Raw genomic sequence first — 21,529 nt, 5'->3', positions numbered from 1 at the left:
CATGAGAAATAAACCCCTGCTAACCCTCCAGTCTGTGGGATATTGTTATGACAGTCTAAGCTAACTAGTGCTCTGGTGTTATTTTGTATATTCATAAAAGATATATATATATATTTTGGTATATATGCACATATAAATGCATATATATTCAATATAATTGGTATGTTATTGTGTATTAAATCACATAATTGCCCTCTTTTACAAATTTATGGATTTTTAGAGACTTCTAAAAGAAATAAAAGTTTTTAATTTTAATCAATAGCATTACATTACTTTGCAAAGCAGTTGTATCGGTTGACCTTCTTACTATCAACTTACCAAGAATGACTTCATTTCATACATGACATCCAGTATTGAATTCACTTAATCACAGCTATAAGACATGAGGATCTTTGTTTAGATGTTGTTTGAAAATTTTATTTGAACTAGAATGATAACATTGTTTTGAATTTCTAAGGGGATTGTTTTAAAATTTTCTTCAAATGTGCCAGTTGCTCAGCTATTGTTTCTGATGCTTGCTGATCTTTTTATATGGTTTAGGACCTGCTCCTTTTAGGACTTTCTCTCTTGAGATCCTCCTTGGCTTTGGTCTCAAGGATATTTGACAAGCTTTGTATTTGTACCTTAAGCAATTCCCTCAGCAGAGTCTGTGTATATGATTCAGCACCACACAATACAGACTGTCTCTACTGATGAGGGTGGGTCTTACCTAGCACACCATGGTGGATTCTCCCCTAGCACACCATGGTCTATTTGCATGCATCAGCTTCTGTGTCTGTGGGGACCTACAACAGAAAAGAGCCCTCTGAAAACCTTAACTGAAGAAATACTAGGCTGTCTGGCTGAGCGATCATCCCTAAATTGCCTCAAAATAGAAAACCAAGCCAACAATTGAGGAATGCGTGTTGATCAGCTTGCGAGATGAACAAGTGGGCAGCAGATGACGTCTTTCATATTTGTGAGCTAAAGGTATTGAACAGCCTGGAATCGGCCATCTCTGCTCTTCTCTGTGTCCTTCTCTGTGCTCTGACACTGTACCTGAATAGATAGAGTGCAGAAGTCACACATGTATATAGGGCAATAATGTCCATCTCATTCCACCATTCATTCTGCCTCCTACCCCCTCCTCCCCTCATTCCCCTCTACACAATACGAAGTTCTTTTCATTCTTTCCCCTCCTCTCCCCCCAACTATGAATCAGCATCTGCTTATCAGAGAAAATATTCGGCCTTTGTTTTTGGGGTTTGGCTAATTTTGCTTAGCATGAGATTCTCCAGCTCCATTCACTTACCTGCAAATGCCATAATTTCATTCTTCTTTTAGGCTGAGTAATATTTCATTGTATATATATCACAGTTTCTTTATCCATTCATCTGTTGAAGGGCATGTAGTTTGGTTCCATAGTTAGCTATTGTGAATTGGGCTGCTATAAACATTAATGTGGCTGTGTCACTGTAATATGCTGATTTTAAGTCCTTTGGGTATAAACCAAGGAGTGAAACAGCTGAGTTGAATGGTGGTTGCATTCCAAGTTTTCTGAGGAATCATCATACTGCTTTCCATAGTGGTTGAACCAATTCAGTGCCACCAGCAATGTATGAATGTGCCTCTCCCCCCACATTCTCGCCAACACTTACTGTTGCTTGTTTTCTTGATAATTGCAATTCTGACTGGAGTGAGATGAAATCTCAGGGTAGTTTTGATTTACATTCCTCTAATTTTTAGAGGTGATGGACATTTTTTTCATAAGTTTATTGATCTATTGTATTTCTTCTTCTGTGAAGTGTCTGTTCAGTTCCTTAGTCCATTTACTGATTGGGCTATTTATTTATTTATTTGGTGTTAAGTGTGTTGAGTTCTTTATAAACCCTGGAGATTAGGGTTCTATCTGAGGTGCATGTGATAAAGATTTTCTCTCATTCTGTTATGTTATTTATTGTTTTCTTTGCTGAGAAGAAGTTTTTTCATTAGTTTTAATTCCTCTCATTTATTGATTCTCAATTTTACTTCTTGTACTTTAGAAGTCTTGTTAAGGAAACTGTGTCCTAAGCTGACATGATGAAGATTTGGACCTATTTTTCTTCTATTAGGCACAGAGTCTCTGTCCTTGATCCACTTTGAGTTGGTTTTTGCGCAGGGTATTTAATTTCATTTTGCTATATATGTATTTACAGTTTTCCCAGCACCATTTATTGAATAGGCTACCTTTTCTCCATTGAATGTTTTTGGCATCTTTGTCTAGTATGAGGTAACTGTATTTATGTGGGTTTGTTTCTTGTACCATTGGTCTATATATCTATTGTGGTGCTAATGGCCATACTACCAAAAGTATTTGGTAGTATGGCCATTGTCACCAAAATAGATTTAATGCAATTACTATAAAAAAATCCCAATGACATTCTTCATAGAACTAGAAAAAGTGATCATGAAATTCATTTGGAAAAAAAAAAGACCCAGAATATCCAAAGCAGCCCTTAGCAAGAAGAGTGAAGCAGGAGGCATCGTAATAGCAGACCTTAAACTACACTACGTAGCAATAGTAACAATAATGTCTTGGCTTTCTTTCTTTGATTCTCTGTGTTTCTAACTATAAATATTCAGGATGCTTTGTGTTCTCTATTTCATTAGATTATGAAAGCTAAAGCTAGACCATTGCAAAAATAAAATTGGCAAAGTGAATTAGAAACATGAGATTTCAATATTTTAGATAAATACATATTATTGCAAATGTTTTCTTTCATTATCAATTCACAAACTGCTGTCAGTCACCGCTTTATAAAACTTTTCTTTTTAAGCAAATCTGGAAAAGTAGTATATGACACATCCTAAGTGATTTTAAAAAATTAGGAAACAAAGAAAGGAAAAATCTTAGTTACCTTTGGATTCCACGTATGTGAGGTCCTAGCGTCATCGAGGTCCTGGAGACAGAGCAGGGGCGTGGCTGCCAGGGGTTGGGGAGGGGACGTGGAAGTGGCTGTTCAGCAGGAGCAGAGGACCAGTCCTGCAGGATGAAGAGTGCTGGGTGGTGGTGGGGACGGCTGCAGGGGAGTGCAGCTAGCTCCAACTGCAGTCTTGGAGATGATTAAGAGTGTAACCGTTATGTTTTGTGCATTTTACCACAATATGAACAATGAAAAGGTGAATCTGTTCCCTCACGTTACTTCCTTCTGCCCATCGCTCCCTCACCCTCAACCCTCGGGTGCCCACGGAGCTCCTTAGCCTCACTCGGTAAGTTCCATCTCTAAGCTTCCCTGTGTACACATGCGAGGTGGACTATAGTGTTGTGTTAACTCAATTTGAATCAATTTATCTGACTGGGATTGAGTTTTGTTCCTTCAAGAATATGTTCTAAAAATCTTCCCATGGGCATTTGCATGGCCCAAGCTTCTTTATTTAATGGGCATTCTCTATAAAAAGAGCAATAACGATTATTTATTTTCTGTTGAAGGAAAATTAATTTTCCCCACTTTTGGTATCAATTAAATAAAATATTTATACACTTTATACATGTTATTTTGATCATATATAAAAGTATTTCTCAAAGATTCAGCCCTAGTGGTAGAATTTGGGTCAAAGACACAGACATTTCAAATTTTGATAGATACTGTCAAATACGTTTCCAAAAATCTCCGCCGAGTTAAAATCCATGCACCTACTGCTGGGGTTTGGCCTGTGTGTCTTCTTCACAAGCGTGCCCACTGCTCTGGCCCCTGGGTCTTTTCAGCTTGTGCCCACCACTCTGGGCCTTGGATTTCCTGTGTCCTCTGAGAGAAGGCCTCTGTCCCTTCCAAGCCTCCGAGATCCATCATGGCAGCACCTCAGAACTTGCCAAGGATCTTGCCATGGTGTTTCCTGGAGCCCCAGGAGAGCATTTCCATCTTAACGGACCTTCCCTTACACAGCTTCATTTCCCATCCCCTCTGGTCAGTCCCCAGCTCCTGCCAGCCTCACTTACATCCCTTTGGCTCTTTAACTCCCTTTTCCCCCTTGGAAGCCCAGCAAGTCCCCTGTTAGAATATGCTGAGATTTGCCCTCAAGTATGGGGCTGGTGGCCAGCAGGAAAGGGGTATAAATTCTGGGGAGGACACTGAGCATCTTCCAAAGCAGAGTCCTGTGGGCCAGCTTAACCCGGGAGGAGCAGTGGTCTTGAGCAGAGAGCCTTGGGCTCCTTCTTCAGCCTCGGAGGGTCAGAAGAATCCAGGGAGTCAGGGTTTTCTAGAGCACTGGCCCCGGCATCACCCTCCAGAATGTCAGGGCCCCATTTCTTTTCATCTGATGTCGGATTTGTTTGGCGGATCTGCTGGAGTTGAGCTTAATCTTCTCAGCAGAGTCTCTAGCTCTGTGATTAAAAACACTTCCACATAGCCCGCAGGATTCTTCACCTGTTGTTTGCAGGAGATGGAGTTCTCTATGTGCTGCCTGGGGGGCCTCTGTCTTCCACACTGCTTTGAATTTTGCATTCTTTGCCCTTGGTCTTTGACTTTCTCCTGGCATTGAGTATCAGCCATGCAAGTCCATGGTCTTTATACCTACCACTTGTCCACGGTTTCAAAGACCAAAGCCCCAGTTCTGAGCTCAGTAGAAAATATACACAAAAAGAATGCACATCTGTTTCTATTTTTCACTTTTCCTCCTGAAATTCTGTCATGCTATCTTCTGATATGGTTGGCCACTTTTGCTGTATTTCAGATACTGGTATGAGCCCTTGAGCAGATAACTGGAGCACCTGGGTGATGTTTCTCAGACGATGTTGACTATTGCACCAGCTTCACACTTAGGGTAGACAAGAGCTGGTCAGCACCATGGGGATTACACTGCTCCAGACCTGGGCTTGGGGCCTCACATGGACTGGTCTTATTTCTAATTCTTTTTTCCTTCCAGCTTTTCAGTGTTAGAGGCTCCCTCCCAACAGCACAAGTGTGTACTGTGGTCCTTCCTCCTTGGTGGACCCAAATCCCCTGACCTGACCTCAGTCCCAGGGCTTTTCCTGTCAGCCTAACTGGGAAGCCCCCAGGGCAGCTCATCAACTGAGAGATCCCTAAGGGGAAATTACAGAATGCTGGGCCTGCTCTCCCCATTCTGGATGCCACCCAGGTGAATTTTATGATTGTCCGGTTTTCCTGGTAGAAGCAAGCCCTGTAGTGGAAGTGGAACTCTCTCCTCAACTGGCAGATCACTCCCCGCAAAGTGGCGTTGGTGTGCTTGGGAGAGGTGGGACTATTATTTATCCTCAAACATCAGCCCTTGAGAAGCCACGTATGTGTCCAATATTATGGGATATCAGTCAGGGATCTGGGGTTTGGACTCAGATTCGGGGTCTCCATGATGGGAAAGTAGGCTCTATTATTCAAGATCATTCTTTCTTGTGGTAATTACAGCAACCTTGACTTCACGGGGGGAATCTCTTCTGAGTCCAGGTGGTTCCTGAAAAAGTACCCCCACTCCTGGGTTTCCAAATGTAACACATGCTGCAAACTCAGCCCCAGCCTGGACTGTCCTCTTGTCCACACTGCCAGGTTCAAGGATGGGCTCCAGGGCCAGGCTGGGTCAAGCAGGAGGATGATGTCTCAATTCTGGGGACTTATTTTTACCCTGAGACCACATTGTGAACCTTGATAATGAAGCCAACGTAGTGGATGGCAGAGAACTAGAGAGGCTCAGAGAACTAGAGAGGCTGAGACTTCCACTGTTGGCTGAGTGGAACCCAGATGCACATCAAGCCGGCTGGGCTCCTGGAAATGCTGATAATAAAAGCCAACATATTTCTTTCTCTTTACTCAGATTCATTTTAAGTAGGTTTTCTCCATCTGCAAACAAACAACCTAACTGACAGCAGCCATCTTACTTGTGCCAGGAAAACAGCAGCTTAGTGTGACTGTGTCCTGTGAAGGGAGCTATGTGGAAGTGTTAGAGAGATATGTCAAGAGCTATTCAGTCATGTCTTTTCCTATATCCACCTTTACTCAATAAGTATTGATAGCTGCTGTCACTCTGCTAGTTACTGTAAACATGAAAAGACATGCTGTTCAAGAGGAGCCCACAACATAGGGAGGAAAATGAGGGGGAAGGCAGATGTATAAACAAATACAGACAAAACTTCAGAGCCTGCCAAGATGGAAGGGTCGACAGTGGGTCCTGCTAACCTGATGTGAATGACTTTGATGGAATTTGACGAGGTCTGTGAGTCTGTACAGTTATAGAAAAATACTGAGTGATGAGCCCATAAACTCACTTCCCAGAGAATGTGCAGAGGTGTCATCAGAAAAGCAGAAGTCCATCACTTGAATGGTTAAGAATCGTCCTGTCCATATTGCAACTATTTGCAATACTTAATACAATGTGTAATACAACTGTGTTCAAAACATGTTTGAAGATACTCATATTTTTCCTCCTAGAATGGTACTCAGTATATATTGGTTAAGTGAATTAATGTCTGGCTGACTAGTCTGGAATAATCCAGGAAGGCATCAGGGGAAAATAATGTATGAACTGAGACTTAATGAGTGGTCAGAAGTTCAAGAGGAAGACTGGATTGGTGACACACTTTTTTTTGTGTGTGTGTGGCAATGAGTTTATTTGGTCTTACATCAATTTTCTTTAAATATCTCCAGAGTATAAGCAGCTTGTGGCCAGAGGAGCATATATACATGTTCTTTTCGAGCTGAGCAGACCATGACATTTACCAACATCAGTCATTGTGTAATAAGTAATGTTTTATCATGACTGGATGAATGGACACAAACCACTGTACTTTGGAACCCAACCTGATGTGTTGTAAGCTTGTGCAAGATATGTGTCTCAGGATGCAGAAATCAATCTGCAATCAGCTTCTAAAACCCTTGAATAGGGAAGAGTTTCTTTTCCATCTTAAAGCCAGAGCAAGGCCCACTGAGGGTAGAGGCAGAGGGTAACAACTGTAGGCTGTCTGAGGAGCCCCTTCAGGGAGTCCTTAGATCTATGTGTGAGGTTCTAAGACCTGTGTGTGGTTCTAGATAAAATCTATAATTCATCAGTGTCAACAAAAAATAATTCCTATTATAACTGAAATTGTATTAAGCAACCATCTTCTTGTCTGAATATAAAGCAAACCCAATTATACTCCGTCCAAACTCATCCATTTGTATGAATCAGAAGTTCACCCCAGAAAGGCTCAGTATGTTTGTATTTATCAAATCTAAGAATGAAATAAAACTGAATACCCAAATGTCCACCCATAATATTTTATGCACCGATTTAGATACAAGCCTATTTAAAGCAAAACATAAAGTAATATATTAATTTTTAAATGCTCTTTTTATACTCTCAAATGTCAGTAAATCATGTCATTCCAAGTCTTTACTTGTGCAACTGACATCAGAACCTCTGTCACCACTAGAGCCACAGTGACGCCATGGGACTGTCATCATTGATGTCACTCTTGTGTCTGCTTGTCAGCCGTCATCTGGATTCCTCTTGACGAGACCACTGGGAAAACTTGGTGCCAAACCAGAGAATCCATGTGTTCAATGGATTCTCTGTGGAACTACTCTGTCTCTCTCTCTCTATATATATATATCTCCCTGAAAATGTATTTTATTAACGTATTTTATTATATGCGCTTTGTATCTTGCTTTTTCCCATGATCTTTCCAATCCTTATTTAAATACTATCTAGTGTTTGCTATCACAAAATCATTAGCCTCAAAATCATTAGTAAAATTGCCTAGTTTTTTAAAAAATGACTTTTTGTTACTGGCTCTGTCAGGCATCTGCCACAGGAATCTACAACCAGCACTGGTAGATGTTATTTAGAAAGTGCATCTTCCTAAAAAGAGGTTTGGAATAACATAGAGATGCCTCAGAATGTTGGACTAAGGACACACATGGAGGGCATGCCCCTTTTTCTATAACTTCTCTCAGGAATATTATTACACCTGTGTTCAGACACTAAGTTGATGAGGGAAAATTCCCATTTTTGAAATAGCCGTTTTCCCTTTAGACTCAGACAGATCTTTCCTAATGTTCAAATTTCCTATTTCTCAGTGAGTACTGCTTGTTCCTCTGTGAGGCTTGATATGTGTGTCTTGAAGGAAATGCATCCCATGGTTGCTTTTCTACTTACAAAACTTTTGTATGTACACATGTTCTCAGAAAAAATATTAGCAAAATACTTAGCAATTTCTGTAACCATAAAGATGTGGTTGATTCTTAATGATATATATGGTGTACCACGCAAAGCGTTTATGAACTACTTATGTACACCCTGGCTCTTACTCACAAATGATATTAACACCACATTCTCTTGCAGAGGAATCTTGACACTGGATTGTTATTTCAGGCATGCTCCTTCAGTGATTGACAATAACCACCCTATCCAGCAAGTCTCTTCCTGGCACAGAAGGATTCATTGGTCATACAAAGTTGGCAAGGGGACTTGTCAAAAGAGTTTCTTTAGACTACCCGCTAATTCTACTGAAAGAGATTTCAAAGAAGTTTACTAAGTCCCAACTTGATATCCTGTCCACCAGAATTTGAAAATCACTGAACTATAGCATTGTGGAACAGACAGAGAGGACATTATAGCTCTATCAAATTAGCTCAATCAAGTCTAGATGGAAGCTTTGTTGCACAGATCTGGGCATATTTGCCATCTTGGGGAACAACTGAATCTCTCAGATCTCTGCTGGTGCAAGAATCTGCTTTTATCTTAAAGAGAGGTTTACATTAGCAGACTATAGGGTGTTCATAAGCTTATAAATAAGTGTAGACTATTCTCTATTACTCTTTATATTTAATCCCTTAAAAAATGTAAACATGCTGATCACATTACTTGTGAATTATGAAAACACAAAATTCCATTACTAGATCAATATGAATGAAATAAAAACCTAGTGTCACTTGTGTGGAACATAAATATTGTATAGGCACATCCTCTAGATTGTTCTTATCTTTGTGTACCAGCAGTTATTCAGAGTGAACAAAGAAAATATCAATTTCTATTATTGAGTGGCCATATATAAGTAATTGCTTTTATTGAAAAGAAGATGTTTCTTCTTGATTTTAATACTTTCCTATTATAAAATTTGTTGAGACATTAAAAGGTAAGGAAAAATTTACAATTATTTGTATCATTTTATTATTTTATAATATGAATGCAGAATAAGCAGCCCATCATCTCCCCTCTAATGTGTCACAAACTCAACCACTTAAATAGGAATAAAAATACAGATTCTTATGAAAACAGGCATTATCAAAAAACTTAAGACTTTGAATCTTTGAAGGATGTATGCACTACTGTCTGAACAGTAAACATGGAGCCATGATATATATGCAGATCATTTCTGCAATATTCTCTAGTACAAAGAACATCCTGGCACCAGATCCCTCAATATAATGTATTTGCAACTGTCTGCTATTCAGCAGCCTCCTGAAATATGCCAGCGCTATTAAACTTCTCTGTGCCATTAGTCACACTCCCAGGTAAAAACCTACGCAGGAGTTCTAGACTCCACAGCCTCCGTCTCCTGATAAATGAGCCTACATCCAGCAAGCCATTCGCTCTTCTTTTCCACTGTGCAATATTTTAGTTGATAAACTAACAAGAATCAACATTTTCTAATCTAGATAGCACCTCCTTTGAACATATTTCTCATTTTGATTGTAGCGAACACTGTTGTTAATCAAAATGAACATTCTAATCACAATTGTAATTTCCTTAATGAATCCCAATTCTTTCAGTAGAAAATCCATTCTCCTTTGCTTACTATGCAGCATCCTTTGGTCTCCTCCCTGACTCCTTCCCAGGTGTGTGGCTCACTCTAACAGACAGCTTATCTGAATACCCTCTAGGGCCCTGACTCCATGAGCATTGTTTTTCTTCCAAAATTCCTTTTCTATTTTCTAAAATAATTCTTCCTGATCCCCACCAGTACCTCCAGCACCTCCCCATCCCTGGGTCCCTTCAAGATCCAGTTGGAGGTCAGTTGTAGTTCCTCTGACTGATCCAGGGAAGTCACTGCCTTATGGTTGCTGGCCCTGCTTGGTTCCCCACCCCAGCCTTGGCTTCTGAAGTAGCACAGCTCTGTCACCTCAGTCTCCCCACTGGTCACTCCAGAACCATCAAGCAAGCAGAGGAGGAGTGGGTGTGGACGGTTCACTCTCCATGGCCTGTCCCTATTCTAGAATGTGCCAAGTCATGAGAAGCATTGGAGGTAGGCAAGGCACAGGTTACTTAAAACAAAGCAATAACACAAGTCTGTTACAGATATCAGAAATCGAATTAAACACTGTCATTTTAATGCAGCATAAGTATCGTTAAAATATTTTCTAAGCCATTATTTAGCTAAATTAGCATAATAATGAGATAAAATAACAGAGCCCTGCTTTGCTTCTTTCCCTTGTTTGGGAATTGTACACTTTGAATTTTACACATTGTTCACTTATTTCTCTCATTTCTAGTTCTCTTTCTAAGTGTTAGGGTCACTTAAATTTTCTTTTCTGAGGGGATCTGGCCATGTTTGCCCAGGCTGGCCCTCGACTCCTAGGCTCAAGGGATCCTCTGCCTCAGCCTCAGCCTCCAGGAGTTTGGATCACAGGATGGCTCCACTTTATCTCGCTCAGGTGTGACCTCTCAAATTGCTCGTTTGCTTTTTATAATTTTCTACAATTTGTATACACTTCTTGTATAATGACAATAATTATGTGTGCATATATATATATATATATATATATATATATATATACACACATACACACATACGCGAGATGGTTCACATGTAACAAATTCAGTTGCTTGATAAATAAAAAGCTGGTTAATAATTAGTACTTTTGTTTGAATTATGGAGAAGAATTCTGATGTTAACCAGAAATTCAATACATTGTAGTTCAAGGTACTAGGATGGCATACTTACAAAAATAGTCTTTTAAAACATTACCTGGCATTTCTATATAAATCAGCGGAGGAACTGAACCTAGCTTTTCAATAGTCATTACATATAGTTTTTAGGAGTTTACAATTTACTTGGGTAAAATTTAGTATATAATTCACTAGGTGCCGCGGAAGTGACCAGATGGTTGAATCCTGCCCATTACGTTCCATTTTAAAAAATACCTACATCTGCATCCCAACACCCATGGCGCTTCTAAAAGGAAAATGTATACGCACGACCAGTCCTTTTGGTTTCTCAGGTAACTTAGCACTAGGGAACCAGAAAAAGCTAGTGCGAATGCGCAACCCTCTGGGTTAGGGTCCTTGGAAAGAAGGGAAGGGGGGCGACCCTGAGAGAGCACACCTCGGTCCTGTGCCTGGAAGCGCTGCTAATGTGCGCCGCGCCTTTCTGGTCCCAGTGCGGCCTCTGCTCGCGCGGAGGCTCTGGTGGCGACCAGGGCGGTGTGCCGAGAATCTTCAGATCCAAGTAGTCTGCTGCTAGCTCGCACCGTCCACCCTTATGAGCCGGAAACGGGGGGACCCCAGGTTTTTCCAGCGCATCTGTCACTTTCCCTTCTCAGAACTCCGAGAGCCGACGCTAAGGGGCACCAGAGCCTTGGACTGCAGCGCTTGCTGCCGGCAGCCCGCGCGCCGCTGCGGAAGTCCTGGGCGGCGGAGGAGCCCACTGCGTGGGGGCTGGGCGTACGCGGGCGGGGTGCGGGGGCGGCCGCCCGAGCCGGGGCTGCTCCCAGGTGAAGGAATCCTCGGAGATTAAGACGTTGACCGCCCGGGTCCAGGTGGTGCAGGTATTTCTGTGTTTTCCCAAGTCTCCGAGTCCACTTCTAATCGTTTACTTTGGAACTGGAAAACGTGGGCCAATATGGAACTATAATATATATATATATATATATATATATATATATATATATATATATATATATATATATATATATATATATATATATATGGTACATATGTGGCTGCCAACATGTGACCATCTGTACAGATACATACAGACACACACCGTCCCTTCCCTGTAATAAAATCCATGGAGAATATTTATCGCAGTGGGGGCTGTTAATCTTCGGTTGTCCAGGGACCGCGAGGCACATTCACAGTCAGCAAATGTCACTTCGTCCCTCCTCTACCAACCATCCATTTGAAGGAGACCATTCCCTAGTGGAGATGACAACACCCGGACCCTGACCCCGCAGGGATCTCTAACCTCCCGCCCGCAGCTCGGACTTTTCTCAGAGGCAGAGGGTGGTCGATGCTGGAGACAGACCGCAGCCTCGGCCGCGCACTCTGCATTCTGACTTTCTTCAGTGACAAAAGAAAATAAAAAGTGGGGAGGGGACGGAAAGGAAAGGCAAGCGCGGCCGGGAGACGGGCGGGGGCCTCCGCGTGGGCCCTCACCCCCGCCGCCCCGCGCGCCTTCGCCCTCCTCCCTGGGCCCGGCCGCCGCCAGTGCGCCAGGATGGTGAGACCTCGGCGCGGGAGGAGATGACGCAAAATTCAGCGCTCCCCCCAAAAAAGTGTTTCTCCAGGACGAAGATGGCGGCAACTTAGCCCGGGGACTGAAGATGACTGCGGTCTCGGGAGGCCCAGCCCAGGCGATTCGGCCCCGAGGTCCGGGGGAGGCGGCGTCAGCAGTCGGAGCCCCGGCGGCGGCGGCGCCCGCGGGCAGACCTGCGGCAGCGGCGGCGGCAGTCGGAGCGCGGGGTGGGGGGTGGGGGGGAGGGAGAGCCTTGCCGGCGGCGGCTGCCCAGGCTCCGGACTCGGGCAGAGGCAGCGCGAAGTAGGAGCGGGAGGCGGAGGAGACGTGAACCGAGACGGAGAGGAAGGAGGAGGAAGAGGAGGAGAAGAGGAGGAGGAGGAGAAGAGGAGGAGGGGAGGCGCTCTGGTCGCCGTCAGTGGGCAGCGGAGACGCGGCATGCCCCTGGCAGGGGAGAGCGGGTTGTCCTCAGCAGAGCCATGGGGACCCGCGCTCTGACAATGCCGGGGTGAGAGGAGCAGCGCCAGCCAGCCACCCTGCCACCTCCACCATCACCTCCAGTACTCAGCCTCGCCACCGGCCAGCACCAGCTCAGCCTCCTCCGCCTCTCCCTCTCTCCCTCTCTCTCTCCCTCTCTGCATTATTGTTTCCCACTCCACCGAGGATGGGGTCGGCAGATGATTAGGTCGGAAGCAAGTCAGATCTTCCTCCAAAGCCTGGTAATATTTATGTAGGCAAAGAGAGAGGGAGAGAGAAAAAAGAGAGGGAGAGAGAGAGAAAGGGAGGGAGAGAAAGAGGGAGAGGGGAGAGAGAGAGAGAGAGAAGAAACGGGAGGAGGGGATAAGGAAATTAAACCCTTTAAGTCAATGCATATTGTGGTGACACCCGCACAGGAGCCCTCACGGTGGAGTCGGCCAGGGCTGTGCGTTCCCAAAATATGACCAGGGGTGCTTGGATGTGTCGACAGTATGACGACGGCTTAAAAATCTGGTTGGCAGCACCCCGGGAGAACGAGAAACCGTTCATCGATTCCGAGAGGGCTCAGAAATGGCGACTGTCTCTGGCATCTCTCTTGTTTTTCACAGTCCTGCTCTCTGATCACTTGTGGTTCTGCGCCGAGGCCAAACTGACCCGGACCCGGGACAAGGAGCATCACCAACAGCAGCAGCAGCAGCGGCAGCAGCAGCAGCAGCAGCAGCAGCAACAGCGGCAGCGGCAGCAGCAGCAACAGCAGCAGCAGCGGCAGCGACAGCAGGAGCCCTCCTGGCCCGCGCTCCTGGCCAGCATGGGGGAGTCCTCGCCCGCCGCCCAGGCACACAGACTCCTCTCCGCCTCCTCGTCCCCCACCCTGCCCCCCTCCCCGGGAGGCGGCGGCGGCGGCAAGGGCAATCGAGGCAAAAATAACCGGAGCAAGGCTCTTTTTCTAGGAAACTCTGCCAGACCCGTGTGGCGCCTGGAGACTTGTTACCCCCAGGGCGCCTCCTCGGGCCAGTGCTTCACCGTGGAGAGCGCGGACGCTGTGTGCGCCAGGAACTGGAGTCGGGGGGCGGCGGCCAGGGGGGAGGAGCAGCAGGCGAGGGGCGAGCATCCAACTCCGCTCTGGAACTTGTCAGATTTTTACCTTTCGTTTTGTAATTCCTACACACTTTGGGAGTTGTTCTCGGGGCTGTCCAGTCCCAACACTTTGAACTGCAGTCTGGATGTGGTGCTCACAGAGGGCGGAGAGAGGACCACTTGCAGACAGTGCGTCGCGGCTTACCAAGACTACGACCACCACGCTCAGGAGAAGTACGAAGAGTTTGAAAGTGTGCTCCATAAGTATTTGCAATCGGAGGAGTACTCGGTGAAGTCGTGTCCCGAAGACTGTAAGGTAGGAACAGTGGGCTTATTGACTTTTTTAACCTCCTTTTTTGTCCCTTTCTATCTCTGTTCACTCAGTGGATGTGTCAGAGTTTCGAAATATTTTCTGGCTCTGGCTTTGTTGCTCCAGTCCTTGTTTTACTGGTTAAAAGAGCTTGATTTGCTGCTCAGTTGAGAATTTCTGGTGGCCTGCCTGGTGTCTTCCTCTGGGGATCCTTGGAGGATCAGGGAAGTCCCTGGTCTTTTGAGATTATACACCCGTTGCTTTAACTATTTCGGTTACATATTTAAAAAAATAGAATTTGAATAAGGCTTACCATGAAGACTGGACCGCACACTGGTGACCACAGGTAGTCAGAAGAGTCAGAGACTGCCATGCATGGCTTGGCCTGTGGACCTGCACATTGAACCCTAGTGCAGTGACGTCATGAAGTTGGTTGACCAGAGGAGCAAGAGAAAGTGTGGTTGTTTATGTAGGACAAGCAACAAAAACATTTACTGCTTTTACAGGGCATTGTTTCTTCATCTTTGGAAAGTCTGGGGCCTAGTTAACTCTACTTAAGTTTCCTATCTTTTCTTAACATTTGCATAATCATTGATGTGACATTCACTAGGCATGGAAAGTTGTAATTAAGTATCTAGTGGTTGACTAACAATGTTAGGTTATCAATCAGACACATTTTGTAATTACTTTGGATTTTCCAGGGTACTAGTCTTCATAAGTATTAAGTGGCAAATCTTTGGTGCCATGAGTTAAAAATAGACTGAAATATTTAGTAACCTATATTCAAACCCTTCCTATTGAATACAATAAGGAATATAACCTTTGCTGACTGACAAAGAAGTTTGTACAAGTTGCAATGGTCTGGGCAAGCCTAGGCTAGAGGTGTTGCTGTCCCTGGTGCTGAAACGAGATTTTCCAGGGCAAGTGTTAAGATGAAGATACTGCAGTGACCTCTGGTAGGGTAGAAATGATGACAGAATCTCTACAAGTCTCAGTGTTTTCCACTAGGGTAATTTATTAAACAACACAATAAATATCATTACCTTTTAAAAGAAGTGAGACAGCACTGTCTGTCTCTCTTTCTTTCTATTCCCTACTTACTCAACCTTACACACAAAGGGAACAACTGTCCTTCTTTTCCTCTAACCTGCTATGCACCTGGAAATTGTATCCATGATAGTATAGATAAAGGATTTGCATTGCTTTGCCAAGAGAAGATTTATTTCAGTAATAGGTATTTGATACCTATTTTAAATAAATATGGGTCAAGGGCTGCATTTTGCTTTGGCTTGATTAGTTGTGCTTTTGACAGTTAAGCTAACTTCAATCTGACCTGGCTTTGGGATCATTTCTTAAGACCAGAAGCATACATCTTAGGAAATAGTAATTCTGAGTTTATGGCATTAACTGAGAATGCTATCTTGCTAGATAAGTGGGTCTCAATTTTCTATAATACCATTATTACTCATGCCTAGGACTTAAACTCAATCTTAATGACAGAAATTAATAATGAATGCTTAGTGTATTTACTGTGGAGCTTTTTATTTTGACAAGATGTGTTGCACTGAAAATATAAAAGGGAAGGAAACTGCTGTGTGTGAGTAATTCTATTCCTAATAACAAGGTTGCAGAGGTTTCAATATTGATAGATTGAAGAAGAAGTTTGTGGTAATAATTTGAACATGCCTGTTCCCTTGAATGTAAGCCCTCATAGAAATTTCTAGCACTTTAAATTTGCATAGTTCAGTATTTCAAAGATAGTCTGTGTTGTCAAGAGACTGCAGCATATTTTTCTATACGTATATCAGATTTATCTTTGTTCAAATGTCCACACAAATATGTTAAAATGCTTATTTTCCTCCTTGCCTAAATTAATTCCCAACTTGATGTTTAAATTGTGATAGCTATAAGACATAGGATGAGTTAGATTTGTAATGTTATGAACTACTTCACCATCATGTTTGTGTAGGAAGTAGGAGTGGTTAGCTGTATATACACAAAGGCACATTACCTTTAAAATCTTAACTTCTTTAAAAAATTCTTCACGTTGAAAAGTAAAATATAAATTTTTTTGAATTTTCTCCTCTCCATGGCACAGAATTTATTGCCTGTGTGTGATGTCTTGTAGGTATTTCTTTGCTAAAGAGGTTTCTGTGGATTTTTGTTTGTTTGTTTGTTTTGTTGTTGTTGCTGCTGGTCATTTGGAAATATTTATTTATTACACGGTAGCCATTTAAAATACATAATTTTAAATTTAAAGTGTTGGTGTTCTTGGATTAAGGCTCACAAATCAATTGATTTTATGTAGAAATGAGATAGAAGCATAGTTCCTTAGTTTAACACATAGTTAATCTAATCTATGATTCTGAAAAAGCCACAAATGTGTCTGCACCCAAACTCTATCATGTGGGTTAAAATGTTACTTGTCGTCTTTGAAGATTGTGTCTGAGTTTCTTTCTGAACTTTTACTTATTTCAAACATAATCGTAATTATAAAATGACTATCAAACAGAGCTTCGTTACAGATAAAAGTTCTGGGACAGGCATGTAGCTCAGTGATAGAGCGCTTGAGTGGCCTGTCATGGACAAGGCCCTAGGTTCCATCCCCAGCAATATGCCCCCACTCCCCGCCAAAAAAAGATTATTTCTATGAAAATTTTTCCATTTTTAAGGAAGCTACAAAGTCATGGGATACATTAAAAGTAAATGCATTATATTTCTGTAATTGGTAATAAATTCATGAAAAATTCAATAGTTTATAAATACATTGATTAAAATTGTGGATAAGATATATAAAATTACGTTAGCACTACAAAATAGTATGGTTAATATTTTAGGAAAATATATTAATGTTTTATGCCCATATATAACCAAATAATCGATTAGTTGCTGTGGTTTCTAACATTTTAGGGCTAGAATGTATTTTACTTTCTGTTTTTATATTCTCTTTCTCTTCATTAAAACTTACCATATTCCACATATGTATCAAAGGAAAATGGATTAAATTTACTTTTGATTTAAATTGTTTTAAATAGTTTCTGACTACGTTTTCTTAAAAAAAAAAAACAAACCTTAAAATATATCTAATAGAATCATGGTATCTGAAATGCTCGTAATTTGAGCTCCAATAGAGCTTATTTACCATGGTAATCCTTTATATTATACCACATTATAGGAATAATTCACAATCAAGAATACTTGTAGTAATGTAAGAAATAACTGGTTTAATTTTTTAAAAAATAAAAATTTTCATTTATGAAGACATAAAGAACAAAAATACCTGTTGCATATATCACTTATACTATAGATTTTAACTTGCTGCATTTTATAATGGATAGAAAAAATTATAACAGTAATTTTTCTTTTTGGTTGCAGTGTTATTCAAAACAATGTTTTGGTATATAATAAGAATCTGACAAATCTGTCAAAATCTTCAAGTTGGCAGGCAATATTAAAAATGTAATATTTTAAGCTTCAAAATTACAAATGTATATTATTTTTAGGCTTGATTTTTACTTAAATAAGGATTTTTTTCTTACATATGTTAAGCTCCTGAGGAAGATTACAAATAAATGTTGTAAAACATGGCATTTATGAATATTCTTTTTTGTATTACGGGTAAACTTTTGTAGTTACTGAGGTTTTCCTTACGGACTGTACCCTCAGATACATGGTGAGAGAACATGGATTTTTAAGGTTAAACTTTTACATAGGTCATTGTGTCCTCCATAGCTTCCCTATATCAGCAAAAACTCTAGTCTTTATGCTCCATAAAAGTATTTCTATAGCCTCATCTCAAAGAAGGTTTTATTGCTTATTTATATTTAACAGACACTGACCACAAGGATATGATGTGAAAGTTAGGCCTCTGTAACTCTTCTGATGCTTGCGACATTCTGTCTTTTGGTAGGTACTGTTCACAATGTTACCTGATCTGAGAATGCAGAGTTTGGGTTAGATAATGTGCAATTAAAAAAAAAAAACAACTTAGTTCTTATTTATTTTAGTGTTATGAACTTTAGATTCCATATTTTTATATGAAAAATAAGATTATTCACATTTCTTTTCATTTAAATTTTGAAATAAATATTTTATTTTGCTGCTTATTTTGTACTATTGTACATATTAGGTCACTGCCCAGAAGTATGAAGAACACATCTATAGAGATCTCTTTCAAATTCTGTCACTTGATTATTTTCAAATTGTTTGTAGTTGAATGGTTCTCTACAGAAGGCAACAGTCTGATCATGCAGATGATTAATCACTAATAAGGTTATTTGTAAGACCAAAGACAATAACATATTTTTATGACCAAGATTTATATCTCTCATATTTTTTGCTCAATATGCAACTGCTAATTTGTGATCTGTGTTTTGCTTTTATAGAGAAACACCCCAAATTTTATATTAATAGTAGATTTCTGTTGTATTACAGATCAAAGAATGAATATTTTTACTTTGGACTTGTAACTGGGTCAAATTAGTAGCTATATAGGGCACAACCTACTTATTCAAACCTAAGGTTTGAAAGCTTGCAGATGTATGTTGGTTTTAATCACCTGTATTAGATGAGGTCAGCGTGTGCCTATGCAAGGTGAATTAAAGCATAGAGGAAAGACGATCAATCCAGCTCTCAGTCTCAGTCTATTTACATCTAAGTCATGATCCATTTTCTTGTTAGGTTTAACACGAGAAAACTGTCTCAAATAAAGGACCATTTGGGTTTGAATTTTCTGAGGTATTGCTTTTATTTTATCTCTCAGTTTGAAAAATCTTCATCTGTGTCAATCTCACAATGACTAAGCACCAATTCTCTTGTTTTTTGTATTAATTCATATCATGAAGTGATTCCTCAAAATAGGGAACTCTACAACAGTGGTCCTTGGGGTCACAGTGGAATATCCTGAGGAGTCTTGGAAACAGCAAGGCCTGGGTATCCCCAAACCCAGAGATTCTGATGTCATTGATCTGGCTTAAGTCCTGGGCCTGAGCTCTTTCAAAGTCGTCCCAGTGATTCCAAGGTGCAGCCAAGGTTGAGAACCACTTTCCGGTTGACAGTGACAACTATATGGACAGACCTTTTAGGTCCCGTGTCTCAGTTTTACATAATATTCCGTGTGCCAAGCAGATGAGAATAGAACGCAGACATATTTTGGAAGAGTGGAGACAACAATTAGACAGGCAGAGGGCTTGGGGCAAGTATGGAGAGACCAGAAGGGCTACCTGGGCACCAGCAGGAGGCGATGTGCAGGCAGAAAATTTGAGCACGAGGAGATGCACGTGTGGGGACTAGAGGTTTGACTGTTTGAAGGTGGGTCTGTTGGCTGGGTTTTCTGTTTCTAGCAGGACCCAGCCATGACACTGTGTCCCCATATTATCCCAAATCCATGAGCACAGAAATGGGATGTTTCCCTGAGATAGTCAACTCTTTGATCAGGCACCCTGCCTTACTATTTTTTAAATCTATGATTTTATCCTATTTGAAGAGATAAAATTTAGATGTTTTCAAAATTGTCTATTTTTAAGAGAAAACCTGTTGTTTTTTCATGGTTTCACCTGATTCAAGTCTAGTCCTTCTTCATGTATTCACTTCATTAAACCTTCTCAATTTTTTTTTTCATTGTATAGATAAAGTATGTTTCTTATAGTTTTGTTTTTAATTATCTCTATAATACTGGAACCACAAGTTGACTTACAGGTTTTTGAAGTTTCAGGGTGCTAACTAGTCATGGATTATTACTGATCAATTCAGGAGTGATTTTAATAGGACATTAGTGGCCTTTTTGGAAATCGATGTAAACAAAACCTCTCTTTTTAAAAGAATTATGTCACAAGATACTATGAAAAATGAAAACTAAGTTTCATATAGTAAGACATTAACTATAGTCCACGTAGTAGAATTTTCTTCATGAAATTCATTCTAATTCTTTGGCATTCAAAACAAGAGATGGCTAACGTGTTCTTTTTTCTTTCTTTCTTTCTTTTTTTGATAAGTGGTGAATGATTATACTGTGCTTTGTACTAGAATGAATGCAAATATCTAACTCTTGGGTATTTAAAATCTTAAATATAGTGGTTATTTTTCCTCCTTGGTGGTTTTTCATGTTCAGTCATTTATAAATAAAATGTCCACGAATGATAAAAATCCAGAAGACTATAGATGTTCCTGTCTTTTTAAATACCAGTATTGATCTTGGTAACAGCTCATCCCCTCATTTTTGTGACCAGTGAGTACAGTCAGCACTTCCATGCAGACACATGAGCATAGTGTGCCGGCTGCTCCATCCTGCACAGGAGAGTGAACCCCATCTGAGCGTGAAGTGGATGACGTTCCCCCTCTTCACCTGCTTCCTCTCCTCCCTGTCAGTGTGCCTTGCTGTCATCCGGCTGTGTCCTTCCCTGCCACTTAGAGGAGGCATTTCCAGAGCCTCTGTCCCATGGGAAACCCACAGTTCAGGATTCTTTGCTGCATCTCCACTCCCATCAAAAATAAAGTTTTTTTTTCTTATGAACTATTGCCAACTTCATTTATTTAAAATTGAAATAATAGGCAAATGGGTGATCAGAACACAGTATTGACTCAGAAAATTACTTGAAGTTTTCAGTAACAGAAGTAGCTTCTGCAGCAACCCAAACCTTCAGAATATCTTAGAAGTCAGAAACTCCTCTCATTAATTAACTCCTCATGCCAACCCCATGGATGAGCATCATCACAGATTCCATAGAGGAGGAAAGCAAGGACATACAGCTAAATATCCCAAGGCTGAACATCTGGGTCATGTTAAATATGAAGTTCATTTCATTACCTTAAATATTTTCTCTTTCCTTTGTTTGTGAGCATTCACAACATCCCAAAGAATTAAGATTAGTATACTAACCCACATCTATCTTTCACATAGATTAGCAATTGTTAAACATTTTGCAATATTGCTGCTTCTGCTTATTTTGAACTTATTATTGAAAACAATTTGCAGATGATATGGCCAGCTGAGAAGGCAGAGCTTTGAGAGCCCTGACAGCTGGATGGATGGCCAGATCCATCCTTTCAAAGGCACAGGGACAGAATACATGAATGGCCTTAAGATCAGAAGAACACGGGGGTGTCTGATTTCACATCGAGAACCGATTAGAGAAAGAGTGGGTATGAAGGTTTGGAGGAGAGGACGTCAACTTTGGAGATCTGTGATCATTCTTAGCACTGAGTTCTTAAGTTCCATGTGGCTGAGAATATTGGTCTGCTCAGGCTCCTTGACAAAATAGCACAAA

General features: G+C 41.2%; 1 protein-coding gene across 2 annotated transcripts in view; it reads left to right on the top strand.

Annotated features, from left to right (window-relative positions):
• The first annotated feature begins 12,766 nt into the window (after positions 1-12,766).
• The window catches only part of Nalf1 (NALCN channel auxiliary factor 1), a 561,783-nt gene continuing 553,020 nt past the window's right edge, over positions 12,767-21,529 (top strand). For both annotated transcript variants that reach the window (XM_027938926.3, XM_027938927.3), the window contains exon 1: positions 12,767-14,270. In XM_027938926.3, coding sequence (XP_027794727.1) covers positions 13,338-14,270 — 933 coding nt within the window. In that variant the 5' untranslated portion in view covers positions 12,767-13,337. The remainder of the gene's footprint in view (positions 14,271-21,529) is intronic.

The sequence above is a fragment of the Marmota flaviventris genome, chromosome 4 (assembly GCF_047511675.1).
Source record: "Marmota flaviventris isolate mMarFla1 chromosome 4, mMarFla1.hap1, whole genome shotgun sequence".
Taxonomy (NCBI): domain Eukaryota; kingdom Metazoa; phylum Chordata; class Mammalia; order Rodentia; family Sciuridae; genus Marmota; species Marmota flaviventris.
The sequence above is the reverse complement of the archived record's forward strand: the minus strand, read 5'-3'. Positions and strand labels throughout refer to the sequence as shown.